The sequence below is a fragment of the Antechinus flavipes genome, chromosome 3, assembly GCF_016432865.1.
Source record: "Antechinus flavipes isolate AdamAnt ecotype Samford, QLD, Australia chromosome 3, AdamAnt_v2, whole genome shotgun sequence".
Classification (NCBI taxonomy): Eukaryota; Metazoa; Chordata; class Mammalia; order Dasyuromorphia; family Dasyuridae; genus Antechinus; species Antechinus flavipes.
The window spans coordinates 539,045,756-539,062,466 of record NC_067400.1 but is presented as its reverse complement, the minus strand read 5'-3'; the positions used below and the strand labels follow the sequence as shown (position 1 = coordinate 539,062,466).

Genomic DNA, 16,711 nt, shown 5'->3' with positions numbered 1-16,711 from the left:
TCCCTCTCTTTTTATCTTTCAATGTCTTTCACCTATTAACCATCAACTTTGCTAAGACTCTTGTAGAAGACTATTATCTACACAAATTTAAAAGAGTTGAGAAAATTCAAATATATTCTTTAAAGACAATATAAAAGAAAAATTAGCAATTGAAACAGGATAATGAAAAAGATACAAACCCAAAAGGAAACTAAAGGCTAATATCCTGAATAATTAACAAATCATAGAAACAATATAACTATTTGAGAAAAAATAACATTGAGATGCTATATCAAAATTTGAACTGATTAAACATTAAATATAAATAAGTACTAATATCCAGTGAAGAGCTAATGCTCAGTTACTCACATCATCTATGAATCCAAGTTTCAGTGGAAATTAAAATTTAAATACCAAAATTTTTCACATAGTTCTATGCTTAGTGATATATGCTATTTAATACTAAAGAAAATACATATCCAAAGAAAAATATTCCTGTGCCCTAGAAAGTTTGAAGATTTTGCTATTCTTCACTCCTTGCCTGTCCTTGGGTAGTTTTTCTTACCTTGTCTTATGAGAAATGTAAATATAAATAATTTACCTGGAAAATGGGCTCTATGTTCTATTGGTATGGGTTCTTTAGTTTCCTCTTCTTTATGATGAACATCTAGGAGAGAAAAAAAAGAGATCTGTGTTTGTTTTTTAGGTGGGGGCTTGGTAACATATACTCCCTATGGTTGGTCCCATACTTATTGTAAATCATCATAGAAAAGGAATATTTCCTTGGAAGTATAGGGTATAGATCTTACAGAAAATTTCATAAAATTTTTGAAAAACTAAAAATTATCTATAGGATTAGATGAATTTTACCTAACAAATAATGTGTAACAGGCTTTCTTTCTAAAGTTGCTGGTAGTTCATCAAATGAAAAAATTTGGTTATTCATTGTATCATGAGGTTCTTTCAGTTTTTCATACCATTTCACTTTTTCTTTCTTAGACTCAGTTTCAGGTTTATCCACAGATCTAGAAGAGCTTATTGAGTCTGGTGTAGTTAAATGGTCAAAGTCAGGTTTTATGAAGCTGGATGAATGTTCTACTTGAGACGGTACTAATTGGGAACTTGTTGATGTTGAGATCTCAGAAGAGACAGTTGAATCCATTAAAAAGTGTCTCATTTTACGACGCACACATTCCTTTTCTAAACTTCCATATTTTATCAAATCGTCACTTGGCAAATATAAAGAACCAGTATCTTTAATGTTTGAAAATAGCATATAGAACCTTGGATATTTCTTTAAAAACAGCCTTGATGCAGGATCCATAGGTCCTTTTGCAGGCCATTTAAGAAGAAGGGTTTTGATATGGATCCGGGATTGCTTTCTTCTCTTTGGAAATCTTCCAAAAAAGCCATTCTTCTCTATTTCAGTTGGAATAATTTTACTGGGACAAGGTTGAAGAAGATCTTTTTGTTTGGATACTTGCTTGGTGAAAGCTAAATTGCAGTGTGGGGAGAGGAGAAAGGGAGAAAAATTGAATTATGTTTATTAATCAATATGTCTTTTGATCAAGAAAATATAATACTAACAGATCACTGCATTAATATAGCATATATATTGAGATTTTATTCATTCATGAAATTTTGTATTTATTTAGATACAAATTGGCCCTTTCCCTTGATAAACTTATTACATAGACACATACACACCCACCCACACATGTATAAATATGAACACAAAGAACGATCAGGGAGAAAAATTAATTAAATATCTACCTAAGTTAAAAATAGAAGAGATGTCAAAGGGCAGTTAGGGATTAAGTGACAAATGAATAGTATAGTCAAAGCTAAAAACTCAATGTAATGAGAATTTTACTGTAAGATAAACCATTAAGGAAAATTTTATGAAGGATCTGGGTATGAAAGGAAGGGTTGGATTTGAACAAGTGAAGAAGTGGAGGTAGGGCATCTATAGCTTTATCTACAATTTTCATGTGTCTAATTTTCAGCTTTATAATTCTAGTCCCTCTCTACTGACTAGACTTTTAGTTCCATATGTCTAATTGCCTTCAAGACACTTCACTTTTGAGATTCTGTCATTTCCTCTCAATCCTAAGTAAATATTTCTTGATAAAAATTCTAGTATGTCTAAAATGGAACTCTTTTTCCCCCTTCAAAACTAGTTGTCTGAATCCTCATTCTGTTCACAATATTATAATTCTCCCAATTCTTCAATAGCATCCATTTCTTGCTTCCTCACAACTAATCACAAAATCCTATCAGTTTTTCTTATAATCATTAGTTTTGTCCCTTTCTCTTCATTTCCATCAATACCACCCTAGTCTATAACTCTAATTCCCTTACTCTTAAAATTATAAAACAGCTTTATCTTCCCTCCCTTCTAGGATAAGCCTAAAAATGGCAACCAAAATCATCTGCTTTATATATTGTTTTGATCATATCACTCTTCCACTTTAAATTATAAATATGATCAATCCTCAGCATTTATATATTTAACTTTCACAACTTCAAGCATTTGTGTGCCTTATTAATAACCTCATTTTCACTTTCATGTTAGCAACCATGCACATTTGTAGCTATACACAGAAGAGAAAAAAGAGAGGTCAATTCACAAGTGTGTGAAGCTGCAAGTATACTACTACATGTTTTACTGGTCCTATCATTAATCACAGCCTCAAGGTTAAATGTCAACTTGCCTCTGCTCTGTTTTGTTCCCATATTCTAAGATCCTTCAGGATCTCAATTAACTCACAAACCAGACTTCCTGTTGGTTTATTTCAAGATAGTGCATGATCTTCAATTATATCCACCAACCATGAAGGACAAAGTATCAAAGATTATGTTGAGATCTTGGGGGTCTTCTGACAGCATCAACTAAACTACTAGTAGCCTCCTCTTCTTTAGATTTCACAGGGTGGCCAAGGCAGAAAGGTTTACAACAACATTGTCAACAATACAGTGCTTTCACACTGTTACCTGACACAGTGAAAGGTAATCAAGTTTTAAAATGTTTTAGTTCTAAGAAATTTATTTGTTACATATAGTATTTATGGGATTGTAGATTCCATGTTTTATGATAAATACTGTCTGGAATTAGTTTTTAAACAGATGTCAGTATAAAAGGTTACAGAATGCTAGGGAATTACTAGAGGGAAAAAATGTTTTGTTATGTTTTTGTATTAATTTTATTTTGTGTATCGCAATTTATAGACTATTTCATGATTACTGTGTTAGGAATGATCAGAATTAATGTTTTGTTATAAATAGTTGTAAGCATAAAAGTATTTTCAATCTCTAGCCAAAAATTACAATTTTGATGGTCACGGGAACCTAAACCCTATTTTTCATTATACACACACACACACACACACACACACACACACACACACACACACTTTTTACTTTTGCACTGTTTTCTAGGAACATTACCCTCATGATAGTTGAGGATAAACTGTAGTTCTTAACATCCTGTAGCTGCTCTCATCTTACCCATCCATTCATTTTCCACTATTTCACAACATGAAACCCTCTGTTTTAGTCAGGTTATTCTTTTTGCTGATAATTACATAGAAAAATATTCATTACTAGCTACATGTTTCATAATATTTTCTTTATGTAGGAAGATGTCTTCCCTTTCTCCAGCTTTTTCATGGAAGTGGGTAGTGCTTAGGTATATCAGGAAGTGGTAACCTGAGAATTCATATGCAGGATATTCCAAATAGCTTAAATGGCACTAAAATTGCTCAAATAATTCATATATTATGTGGTGATTAGTAGGCTGGCACACACACACACACACACAACATGGTTGTGGTGAAGGATTTCAACTATTTGGATCAAAGTTAGAAATCCAAAGCATCACACATATCTTTTATTTCTCTGATAGTTTTAGATTTTAGAAAATAATGGAAGCAAGTGTACAGGACTGGTAATTTAGACTATATTCTGACCAGTAAAGAGGAACTAATTGAGAAATAGAAATGATGAAAGCCTTGGGAATCAGTGATCATTTGACATCAACCAGAACACTGAGCATGGGAAAATTCTTAATTACATGCTAGACTTCAGTAAAATATATTTCAAAGACTTTAGGCGCTGATCTCAATCATATCCTCTTGTACATGTACAGATTGCTTCTTGTTTCCTTTCACTCACTGTCAGTCTCTTCAAATGATTAGACTGCACGTGTTATCTCTATTTCCTCAATTCATTTTTCATGATCCATCCATTCCTTTAGGCCTTATAGTCTTACTTCCCATGAATATTAATAATAATAGCTTTAAATATTGTGAAATATCTTACAAAGATATAGAGATATCTATATAGATGAATAAGTGTATACAACATTCAAACAACCATATACAAATGATAGATATTAATAGGGATAAATGGATATTGTAACAATTTAAAAAAACATAAATGACTGAGACACAAAGTTCTAAGCAGAAGACACAATTAATTAGTAAAGCATGAATTTACCAGCAAATAGGATCTCAGCTTCCTCAGCAAAAAACAGTTATGGGTTTTGTAGCACTTTTTATAGTTTTAGGGAGTACATAAACAGTAAGGTTAGCATCACAGATAGAAGAAAATTGGATGAGAATTGGAAATTAAGGCTAGCCACACCCCCTCCTTCCCATCTGTGACTAAGAAATGTTCATTGTTTGAATCCAGCTGCATCTGCAAGGATAGAGATAGTGAATCAGGTATCTTTGGTTATAAAACCAGACATTCTTGAACAATAGCTTAGTTGTATAGAGATTCGAGACCAGAATCCCTAGTGTCCGTCTATATCCTTCAAGTGCAACTATTTTCCTTGACACAAGAATAGAACAATGATTAACAGGAAAAGTGGATTTCTAAACTCAGTTCATTACAGGAGAGTTAAATTTCTGAATTAAGTTCAGAGACAAAGAATCATAGCAGGCAGTTGCAGGACAAAAATCAGTTAATTGTAGACATGATCAATTAAGAAGACAGAATCAACCTGTTTCAATATCTATATGTACATTTAAATTATCATCATCTATGTAGGTATCTATCATTTGTATATAGTTGTTTGCATATCATCTTCCCTATTAGACTGTGAACTCCTTGAAAGTAGTCTAAGTTTTGTCTTTCTTTGTATTCTCAGACATTGGCATAGTGGTTGGTACATAGCAGGTGCTTAATAAATGCTTGTCTTGCTCTATCTCTTTACCTATTTCTTTTTTGAGATAGAAAGACATATGATAATCCCTGTGCTTAAGAGATTTATCCTGCGGGGAGACAAAGTACAACCATTAAGCCAATCTTTCTGTAAATTTCCTTATTTGTGGTGAGAAGAAAGTCAAGATTTAATGGCATCTACATTTCCTTTAATATCAAAGTTCCATAAAGCTGGAGTGGAAAAAAATGGATGATGTGATTAAACATGCTTTAAAAAGATAAATTTGTTAGTTGTATTTAGGAAAGCTTCATAGAAATCAAACTTCCAGGCCAATTGGATGAGAGACCAACATAGGAAGGGCCAGTGATGTTAATAATGGCATAAAGATACATGTATAGAATGTTTAGAAAACATGCTATAGCAGTTTATCTAAAGGGAAATTTATGTTGGGATTAGGAATGAGATTGAAATTTGGAGATGTAAAATGAAATCAGACTAAGTGTCAGGGAAGTATTTATTTACTTTATTCTATATTCACTTGAAGTGTATTTTCTATCATTGGTGTTTATCTAAAACTCTATTTTTACCGAGATTGAGGAGTTCTATGATTAATATTACATACCTGTCTGCTTTTTTCCTTTCTTTAGTTGAAGTGGTTTAAGTTGGGATTTTGGAGGCAGAGGTTTTCGAAGGAGTTTTGGTAGTGTAAGCATTTTATTTAAAATTAATTTCTGTTCTTACAGACCTCATTAAGCAGAATTGATGAAGCTCTGAAATATTCTAATTGCAATCCTGAGGCAGCTAATCAAATCTACATCTTAACATGTTTATCTGAAACAACAAAATTAAATTTATAAAGTGTTAAATACTTAGAATAATATCTTTACATGAAAAAACAAATTAACAACTTAAAAATATGAGCAACCTTATAGGATTGATAAAATTTGTGTGATGTTTTTCCTAACACTGAATGAACTTTCTTCCCAAAATAGAAATATTTCCTTCCTAGTACAGCTTGAATCATTAAGAGGAATGAAATAATATAAGTATTATCTTTTAACCCCAAAGTAGTTATATTTTTATTTTCCATTTTCCATCTTCTATTTTTTCTTTTTCTTTTTTTTTTTTGCTTCTGTTTGATTCTTGAAGTCTCATTGAATCATTCACTTCCATTTGTTCAATTCTAATTTTTAGTGAAATATTGAAATCCCACAAAGTCCTGGCTCCCCACCTCAGCTCCTTGCCCCATGGGGTCCTGCACTCTTGACAGCCTCTGCACCTGCCCAATTCAAATAGAGTTTTTCTGAAGTTCTTCCAAAGTATCTTCTTCTGGAAATTTGTTGTCCTCTAAATATTTGTGGTTCTGTTACTCCAAAACCACTTCAGAAGCTTAATCTGCTGTAAATTTGAGGGAAGCTTGGAGGTTGTCAGATAGATATGTGTCTGCTCTCTGCCATCTTGGTTCCATCCCCATAACCTCTTTTACTAGTGCTCTCTAGTGTAGTTATATTTTCAAAGCCAGAAAATGGCATTGTTTAAAGTTTGCATAAGAAAAGTTATATAAAAAAAGAATTTTGAAAATCTTTGACATTTTTGAATTGTCAAAATTTTGACAATTTTGAAAATGACAAAAAAAATTTCACTGGGAGCAAATGTTTTCAAGACTAATTATTTTGAAAGCCCCAAATCATTTATTAAAATCCTATTCTAAAAAAACTCAAAATAGTTTGGAATTGAACCCTAAGGTCATGCCAGCAAGAATACAACATTTAACAGGCTTTATCAAGGTAGAAAGGCTTTGAATACAGATAATAATAGGTTGGTTGAGGATAAAATTAGCTATATTTGGACAGAATCATTAACAAACTGAGTGGTAATTTTAACACACATCTGCATGTGCGTGCTCATATACACAAACATACATATGTATATGTGTGTATATATATATATATGTGTGTGTGTGTGTGTGTGTGTGTGTGTGTATATATATATATCATAGAAACTTTGAAAGATTATCCACTAAGTCATAGAGGGGTTGGTTGTCATCTGGGAAGGAAACACACCAAATGAAATCACAGATTGTTGACATATAATTAAAGTTTTAATATCTATAAAGTTATTTTATCATAGCAAAATGGATTGTGTTGGCCTTGTAATTAGGAAAATCCAAGTTTAAATCTAGTAAGAAACTTACTTGCTATGTGACTGGTCAAGTCACATATAAAATGAACCTAATAATAGCACCTACCTCACAGGGTTATTTTGAGAGAAAATGAATTATCACTTGTAAAAGTGCTTAGCACAGCACCAGCACATAGTAAGTGCTTAATAAGTCCTTTCTTCCATTTTTCCTTCCTATGATCCTTCCTCTTTTCTTCCTTCCCTCCCCTCCTCCCTCCTTCCTTCCTTCCTTCCTTTTTCCCTCTCTCTGCTTCCTTCCTTTTCCCCTCCCTCTGTGCCTTCCTTCCTTTCTCCCTCCCTCTGCTCCTTCCTTCCTCCTTTCCTGTGATTTTTTAAAAAGTACAGTTGCTAAAGCCTTCTCCAACTTATGCTATGTAAAAGAAACTTCTTTTACAATCTATCAAAGAAGCCCATTCTTTTTTTTTTTTTTCACATTTAGTATGGAAAACCTGACCAGAGAAACTTGTCTTAAGTGGTATGGGAATACACATCTAGATTAAAAATATCTGGGTTTGAATCTTAGCTTTGCCACTTACTACTTATGGAACTGCGGTCCTGTCTCTGCCTCTCTGAACCTGCCCCTCTGTTATCTGTTATGATATTTGACTACCTTTAAAAAAAAAAATCTGATTTTACACTTTATCAATGACAAGACCATCAGTTTTGCATCTATATGCATTAGAATATTTGTGTCCTCAAATTATTAATGTACATGATGGATTTGTACTTGAACCTTAGAAAATACATTCAGTGCATGGGTATATAGAGTGAGTGCATAGGAGGAATAAAGGGAGAAGTGGGAGAAGGAAAATGTGTTGTCTGAAACTAATAATGCACATAACCCCCTTTTTGTCATAATTTACATAAAGAAAAAATTGTGCTTTTGAAAATATTTTGTAGTTACTTTAAAAAGATAGGCATACATCTAGGGGATGGGGTGGAGGAAGGAGGGGCAAATCTGAAACACAAGCCTATGCAGGGGTCAATGTTGAAAAATTATTGGTGCATATATTCTGGAAATAAAAACCTTTAAAAATAATAATAAAAAAAAGGATAGGTATACAAATATTGAATACCTGTGACTTTATTTGTTCTTGAAGAAATGTTTAAAGAGTGAAGCTCAAATTTAAAGCTGACAATTATTTTCCTAAAATACTAATTTCATGATGTTACTCCCCCTCACTAAACTCCAATGGTTCCCTATTACCTCTAAGATCAAACAGGAACTTTTCTTTTTTGGCTTTTAAGGTTCTTTACCTGGTCCCATCTATCCTTCCAAGTCTTCTTGATGGAGGGAATCCTGAAACTGTCCTCCCTGACTATGGAGGGGAAGCCAGGGGGGTGAACTCTGAGAAACTCCTCTGGGAGAGGCCTTTCTCAGGGAATCAAGATAAAGTGGCTTCGTTCTGTTATGTTGGTGGGACTAGCTGCACCCTCTATTGATTTGAAAATTAGTTCAGTACCACTCTTGCTTAACTCAAACTTAAGTGGTCTCATTCAACTGGAAATCTAGGCCTGGAGGCAGTGACAACATTGAAGGAATCTCATTTAATTGATTTCTTATAAAAGGGAGGAATTTATGACCAAAGAAAAACTAGAGATCACTATAGACCACAAAATAGAAAATTTTGATTATATCAAATTGAAAAGTTTTTGTACAAACAAAACAAATGCAGACAAGATTAGAAGGGAAACAATAAACTGGGAAAACATTTTTACAGTCAAAGGTTCTGATAAAGGCCTCATTTCCAAGATACATAGAGAATTGACTCTAATTTATAAGAAATCAAGCCATTCTCCAATTGATAAATAGTCAAAGGATATGAACAGACAATTTTCAGAGGATGAAATTGAAACTATTTATAGACATATGAAAATATGCTTCAAATCATTATTAATCAGAGAAATGCAAATTAAGACAACTCTGAGATACCACTACGCACCTGTCAGATTGGCTAGAGTAACAGGGAAAGATAATGCGGAATGTTGGAGGGGATGTGGGAAAACTGGGACACTGATGCATTGTTGGTGGAATTGTGAATATATCCAGCCATTCTGGAGAGCAATTTGGAACTATGCTCAAAAAGTTATCAAACTGTGCATCCCCTTTGATCCAGCAGTGTTTCTACTGGGCTTATACCCCAAAGAGATACTAAAGAAGGGAAAGGGACCTGTATGTGCCAAAATGTTTGTGGCAGCCCTGTTTGTAGTGGCTAGAAGCTGGAAAATGAATGGATGCCCATCAATTGGAGAATGGCTGAATAAATTGTGGTATATGGATGTTATGGAATATTATTGTTCTGTAAGGAATGACCAGCAGGATGAATACAGAGAGGACTGGCGAGACTTACATGAACTGATGCTAAGTGAAATGAGCAGAACCAGGAGATCATTATATACCTCAACAATGATACTGTTTGAGGATGCATTCTGATGGAAGTGGACCTCTTCGATAAAGAGAGCTAATTCAGTTTCAATTGATCAAGGATGGACAGAAACAGCTACACCCAAAGAAAGAACACTGGGAAATGAATATAAACTGCTTGCATTTTTGTTTTTCTTCCCGGGTTATTTATACCTTCTGAATCCAGTTCTCCCTGTGCAACAAGAGAACTGTTCCGTTCTGCACACATATATTGTATCTAGGGTATATTGTAACCTATTTAACATGTAAAAGACTGCTTGCCATCTAGGGGAGGGGAAAAATTGGAACAGAAGTGAGTGCAAGGGATAATGTTGTAAAAAAAAAATTACCCTGGCATGGGTTCTGTCAATAAAAAGTTATTTTTAAAAATTGATTTCTTATAAAAAAAGACCATTTTAAACTCATTTCTTTGCAGAATGTCTGAAGCAGGATTATGCCTTGAACCTCTCTCCTTGGCATAGCTGCCTGCCAGGACTCCTTCCCACTGTGAAGACATTCTCTTCTTAGTGAAAACCTTTTGTTATTTCTCTGCCAGGACCTTGTCACAGAGAAAGTCAGTCTTCCTAGCAAAACTGGCTTCTCAGTGCCAATAAAACTTCCTTTTTTGCTACTAATATTTCTGGTGTGTGAATTTTTCATGTTGAATTTGCGCCGACTAGAAGGGGATTCTCACACCTCAACTCTCTGCACTGCCACTAATCACATCATTCTTATAAATCATTCCCTTTATTCACTCTATGGTCTAGCCATACTTGCTTCCTTGCTCATTCTTACATAGAATATTCAATTTCCCACTTTTGCAGGTGTCTGAACTGGCTGTCTACCATGCATTTACTTTTTTCCCTCATTTCTCCCTCTTGGAATTTCTCACTTTCTTTAAGACTCAGACTGCAAGAGGCCTTTCCCAATTTCCTGAGCAGCCAGACCTTTCCTCATTTGTCTAAGGCTATCTTATTTGTCCTCTGCATGTGAATTGCACATATTTATAAACATATTGCCTTTCCACTGGAATGCAAACTCCTTGAGAACAAGTACTGTTTTCAGTTTGTTTTGTTTTTTTAATCTTCAGCACTTATCATATTGCCTGAAATAAAGTAAGGACTTGATGCTTATTCATTGGTTTTACTACTGTTTTAAAAGATGACTTTAATCTTCTATCATTATTAAAAATTCCATATTATTAAAAATTACAAATTACATTATAAATAAATTTGTATTTAAATTGTGGATGCTTTTTTTTGTTATCTCTATTTTTGGATTTTAGTTCTTACCACTCCTACTAAAACAGAATTGATGAGGTTTTGAAATATTCCAATTGTAACCCCAAGGCAGCTAATCAAAACTACATTTTAACATGCATGTTGCTCTAGAATAAAAAAATTAAATATATAATTGTGTTAAGTACATCAAAGTACAATTTCTTTCCATGAAAAAAAAAACAAAATAACTAAAAATATCTTTAAAAAATACATGCAAGTTTATGGATTAATAAAATCTCTAATACTTTTCTAACATTGAATGAACTTTCTCCCCAAAACAGAAATCTTTATTGCCTAGTACAGCTTGTTAACGAAAAAAATAAAATAATAGAAACCCCAAAGTTATGTTTTTAAAGCCAGGAAATGGCATTAAGTCTAAAAATTTGGGAAATTGGCAAGGAGATCTTGGTTTGCTGCTTTGTGTGGGTTTTAGGGTTTTGCTTTTTTTTTTTTTTTTTGCATTCTCCTTAGAATGACTTTTATTTTGTTCTTTTATGGGCTATGGGGATAATTAAGCTTAATATTTTTGTCTCTTACTGTTTCCCATTTTTCTGCATCAAAGTCCAATCCCTTCCCTATCTCCCTTTGGCCTACTTTTGTTTCTTAAAAGATACAGAATCAATAAGTTGATTCAAGGGACCAGAGGCTCAGGCCATTGAAATCTTTTCCTGGTCACCTAAGTACAAAAAACCAAGAGGAAGTCTTCCCTGATATCTGACCCTAGAACATCATAGAGAAGAAACTCAAAGACTGGGATACTGTATTCAACTTTATCAATTCTGATGTCTTCACTGCATATCATTCTATATAGCCATGCTATAAGGAAGACAATCGATTTAGAGAAGATGTACATAGCTCTATCAACAATGATGTCCCCATTGCATAGCCTTTTTTCAACATCATTCCCAAGCTATGGCTAAACAAATCTTTTTAACTGTTAGACTACAAGGATTTCATTTTATTCTTATCTTTAAACTAAATAACCAGGAAGAGGGGGCAGATGGGTGGCAAGGTAGATAGGAATGCTAGCCCAGGAATCAGGAGGATTTGAGTTCAAATCTGGCCTCAGACACTGTGTGTCCCTGGGCAAATCAGTCAACCTTGTCTGCCTCAGTTCCTCATTTGTAAAATGAGCTGGATGGCAAACCACTCTAGTACCTTTGTCAGTTAAAACCCCAAAGTGGGTCATTAAGAATTGGACACAACCCAAGTAGCTCAACTACAAGATTGCAATCCTAAATAGTCTTCATAAATGATTTCCCTATTTTATTCCATACTTTACACAGTTGCCAAAACACTATTCTTAAAGCATACTGATGATGATATGGAGAGAACACAGAATCTGGGTTCAAATTCTGTCTAAGACTATTAACATGATCTTGGCCAACATATTTAACATCCTAGTGCCTGCTTCCTTATCTAAAAGAGTGGGACTAGCTGATCTCTGAAATCTTGAGATCTATAATTCTATCCCTTTTTTGCTTCAAAAGCTCTCTATTGCCTCTAACATAAAATACAAACTTCTCTGTTTGGTATTTAAAGTCCAGCCTACCTTTCCAGATTTATTCATTCTACTTCAATCCCTTTCAGATAGTTAACATTCTAATCAAAACTGACCTGTTTACTTATCCTTACATGAAACATTCCATTTTCCTTCTGTTCCTAAACATAGTCAGTCAGGTTCCTGTATCTGGAATATATTCTTCCTTCTCACCATTGATTCTTAGAATCACTAGCTTCGTTCAAAACCCAAATTAAGTGTCATTTCTTTATTTCCTTATGCCCCCCAACTCCTAGTGCCATCCTCCAAAGTACTTATATTTTTCCTTTGTATTAATTTAATTTAGTATTAATTATATGTCTACCTCTCAAAGACTATATACTCCTTGAGGGCAAGGACTGATTTCATTTTTGTCTTTATAAATGTCCATGTCTAGTGCAGTGCCTGGAACTTTGTGTTTAATAAATGTTCGATTGATTAGATGTCAAGTTCATCGCAGCATTTCTTGACTTTTGCAGCATGTTTTGGTGCAGGAGCAGCAAGACTTCATTGTGGTCGTTTTGTCTCACAAGCACTGAAAGATGAGATGACTCAGGGTTCCTTGCATTATGTTTTATTGCTTTTGGGGGATATCAGACCAACTCTGCTAACCCCATTGTCCCTTTAAGGTAAATCTGAAATGTCTTTTCAGATTTCCTTTAGTGAGAATATCAGTTCTGATGTAGTCTGTTTCTTTTACTAGTCAGCCAAGTTCTCAGTCACAAGACGAGGACCATAGGATCATAAATCTAAATCTGGCAGGGAGCCCAGAAGTTTTCTAGACCAACTTTCCCCCCCCTCTCTTACTTATGACTTAACCAATCTCCAATACATGAATGACTTGCCCAAGATGTCCTAAACAATCAGTCATTTAGTAATGGCTTACTGTATGCCAGGCAGTGTGTTGAGTTGGAAATACTCCCACATTCTTCCAGTATCAGTTGTATACCGTTTGGAATAAAGTTAAAATAATATTAATAGGTCGAAAAATATGTTAATTCCTGGAATCTTCTATCTTTTGTTCTTCTAACCTATCTCTACAATGTGAAAGTGGAACGGGACTATCAGGTCTGCTGATACTTTTTTTTTTTAAATTGACTTCATAGAGGATCATCTCCAAAGAATTCATCACCTATTTAGCTAGGCTGGTCCTTTAAAAGCTGATTCATCCATTGGCAAAAATACAATAGAACCTTTTTTTATTAGGTAGAAGCTATTAAGAGCCTCCTGGTACTGTTAGAAAATTCAGGATGGTCTCCAAACTAGGCTAAGGTATAAACTACTAACCAGAGGAAATGATAGTGATGAGACTAACTTTCTTATTTTTATTTTGGCTTAGGAGTTACTTTGGATGAAAGAGTCGGTTGGGGGAGGGAAAGGAGAAGGGACATGGGCAGGTAAGGGGGAAGGCTCACCTCTCCTAGGAACTGAATGAGTTATTGCCTTTGGATTACTCTCCGCACTGTCCCCTGATGCCTCCAAGAAAGTAGTAAGTACTCCTTATTTCTAGAAATCCACTGTGCTCAAAATCCCAGTCCCTCCAGACGTTGGTCCCAGTTTCTCCTTCTATCCCACTCTCTGTCTTATGGTTAGAATCCTGCGTCTTGGAGACCGGCTCTTGGCAACAGGGGGAGCCCTGCCCTCACCTGCAGCTGCAGCGCGTGCTCCTTCCAGGCAGGAGGCACGGGCGTCCGCGAGAGCCCTGCCAGGAAAACTGAGAGAAGGGCAGGGCAGGGCAGGGCTGGGCAGGGTTGGACGGGCTGGGTAAGGCCGAGGAGAGCTGCGCTCAGTGCTTGGGAGAGAGTGCGAGGAGGAGGCGCGTTCCCCGGAGAGGAGGAGAGGAGCGCGCTGGCGGCTCTGCTGCTGCGGCCGCCGCTGCAGCTGTGGAGAGAGCAAAGTGCTCACAGGGGCCCTTTACCTTCCTCCTCCCCTGCATTGGGCCACGAGAGAGGCTGCAGGCAGTAGAGGCAGGAGGAGACGCTAGTGCCACATGCCGCTGAATTACAGAGCCCTGGTGAACACCATTCTACCTCTTATTGTGACGCTCCTTGCTCGGTAACCAAGCTTAGTTCTCATGTCGCATTTCCCTCTGTTATCTCTAGGTTCTCTCCCGGGCCGGAGATTTTATGCAGTGGGCTGGCGATGTTATTCACTTCTCTGCTTGGGCTGCGCTTTAAATGCAACTGGTTCTGGGTGGTTTTTTTTTTTTTTTCTTTTCTTTTAAAAATTGCTGAGATACAGGGCATCTATAAGAATAAAGGAGCAGAGAGTGAACTCTCCAAATGTGAGTTAGGCACCTGTTTTGTCCGTCGCATTCCATATGTTTTTTAAGCAAAGTATGTTGGTGTTGCCTTGGTGTCTTTCTTGTCAAGTTGTTTGCTGGAGATTTCTGGGTAGGCTTTCTCTGTGTATATGGTCAGTGTGTGTTTATTAGTGCATGTGCGTGCGGGCCAAAATGCCCTTTAGTGAGTGGGAAAGGGGAAGGTTGCAAAAAGAAAAAAAAAAAAACTTTCTTTAAATAAAAATCCCCGTTCGAAAAAGAAAAGAAAGTAATATATATATGTAAACTCCTTACTCTGGTAGTAGGGAACATGGAAAATTACAAGTTCTAGTTTTCTAAGAAATGGAGATGCAAGAAGTTTAATTAACAGGTGCTGAAAGATTAGGTTAATTCCCTGTAAAATAAGAAATTTCTTTACTAAACTTCCATTGACTTCTTGGAAATTTATATAAATAGATTTAATGAAAGGACTTATATACCTGATTAATGAAGATGATTTCCCTATTTCCATAAAGTTAACGTTCTTATTTCTATCATTTCTTTAATGGTAATTCCCTCAATTTCTATGGCCCATCCAAGAAATTCTATTCAACTGTTCATCCTTTTAAGGGTTAAAGTATAAATCTGCTTCCTTCCTTGAAGATTAGTTGCCTTCTCACTAGGCAGTCATCCAAAACCTTGGCTGTCTGACTTTCCTTCTGTGATCTCTTCCTAAGTGATCAATCACAAAGATAGATATGGTTCCAATCTGGTTGGTTATGCTCTAGAGAATGCTTATTAGATTGGATGTTAGGGAAATGGCTGGAAATCTCAAGAGAAAACTCGAAATAACATTTTCCTGATTAGTTCATTTATAAATAAATTTTTGTCAGATGAGGGAAGGAGGAAAGGAAACATTCCGATTTAAACAGATTTTTCCTCGCTACCCCCAAAGACTTAGGGCAGTTTTATTCTTTTTTTTAATAGCCTTTTATTTTTCAAAATACATGGATAAATTGATTTCAACATTTACCCTTGCAAAACCTTATGTCCCCAATTTAAATAGATTTTTTTAAATGACAGAATGAGGGCCAGGATCCTGGGTTATTTTGCTTTCAATGTCTTTGAAAATATATTTATTTTATCCTGAAAACTTTTGTAGTTTCAGTTCACCTAATGCTTGCCCTGTAAATTCCATTAAGAGTACGTAGCAGTATGGAAATGAAAGTGATGCTCCTGGTATGATTAAGAAATGCTTTGTCACCAGGGGAACAAGCCTTTTCTCCTTTATAGGTATTTTTCTTAACAGATAAATGCCCATTTTACTAAATAATACTATTGACAAGGATTTTTATGTGTTTTCCACTTGTGAATATTTTGTTCTGATACACATTTTGAGAGAGAGTTTTAAGGAAAGCAAGATTTGAGGGGTAGCTTCTTAGATATACCTGTATCTTAACATAATACAAAGCATATACTAATATCTATGTAAATAGTATGCAAATTTCTGGTGTATTTGGAATTTTATCAAATATTGTTTAGATTGACAAGACATTTCCATGTCCACTTCTTTGTTTTTAAACATGCTTTTTAAAAAACAGATTAACCTCAGCAGAGAGGTGTTCTGGGCTTAATTCAGAATTCAAATCTGATCTGAGACATTTAACTAGCTGTGTGATCTTGGGCGAGTCACTTAACCCTCCGTCTGGCTCAGTTTTCTCATCTATAAAATGGGGATAATAATAGCACCTACCTCACAGGGCAATTATGTGGGTCAGCCGAGATAATATTTGCAACTCTTAAAACAATGCCCAGCACACAGTAAGCATTTAATGAATGTTTAGTTCATTCCTTTTGATTTAAAGGGAACAGAATATATAGTTAGCTGACTTATTTATTT

General features: G+C 35.2%; 1 protein-coding gene across 2 annotated transcripts in view; it reads right to left on the bottom strand.

Moving 5' to 3' along the window:
- Positions 1 to 15,221, bottom strand: part of LRRC63 (leucine rich repeat containing 63) — a 76,360-nt gene extending 61,139 nt beyond the window's left edge. The window contains exons 1-4 of one of the 2 annotated variants that reach the window (XM_051987308.1): positions 13,967 to 15,221; positions 5,769 to 5,977; positions 850 to 1,473; positions 581 to 646 (exon numbers count right to left, since the gene is read on the bottom strand). In XM_051987308.1, coding sequence (XP_051843268.1) covers positions 581 to 646; positions 850 to 1,473; positions 5,769 to 5,859 — 781 coding nt within the window. In that variant the 5' untranslated portion in view covers positions 5,860 to 5,977; positions 13,967 to 15,221. The remainder of the gene's footprint in view (positions 1 to 580; positions 647 to 849; positions 1,474 to 5,768; positions 5,978 to 13,966) is intronic. The other variant, XM_051987307.1, reaches the window with a different exon arrangement.
- Between the last annotated feature and the right edge of the window lie 1,490 nt (positions 15,222 to 16,711).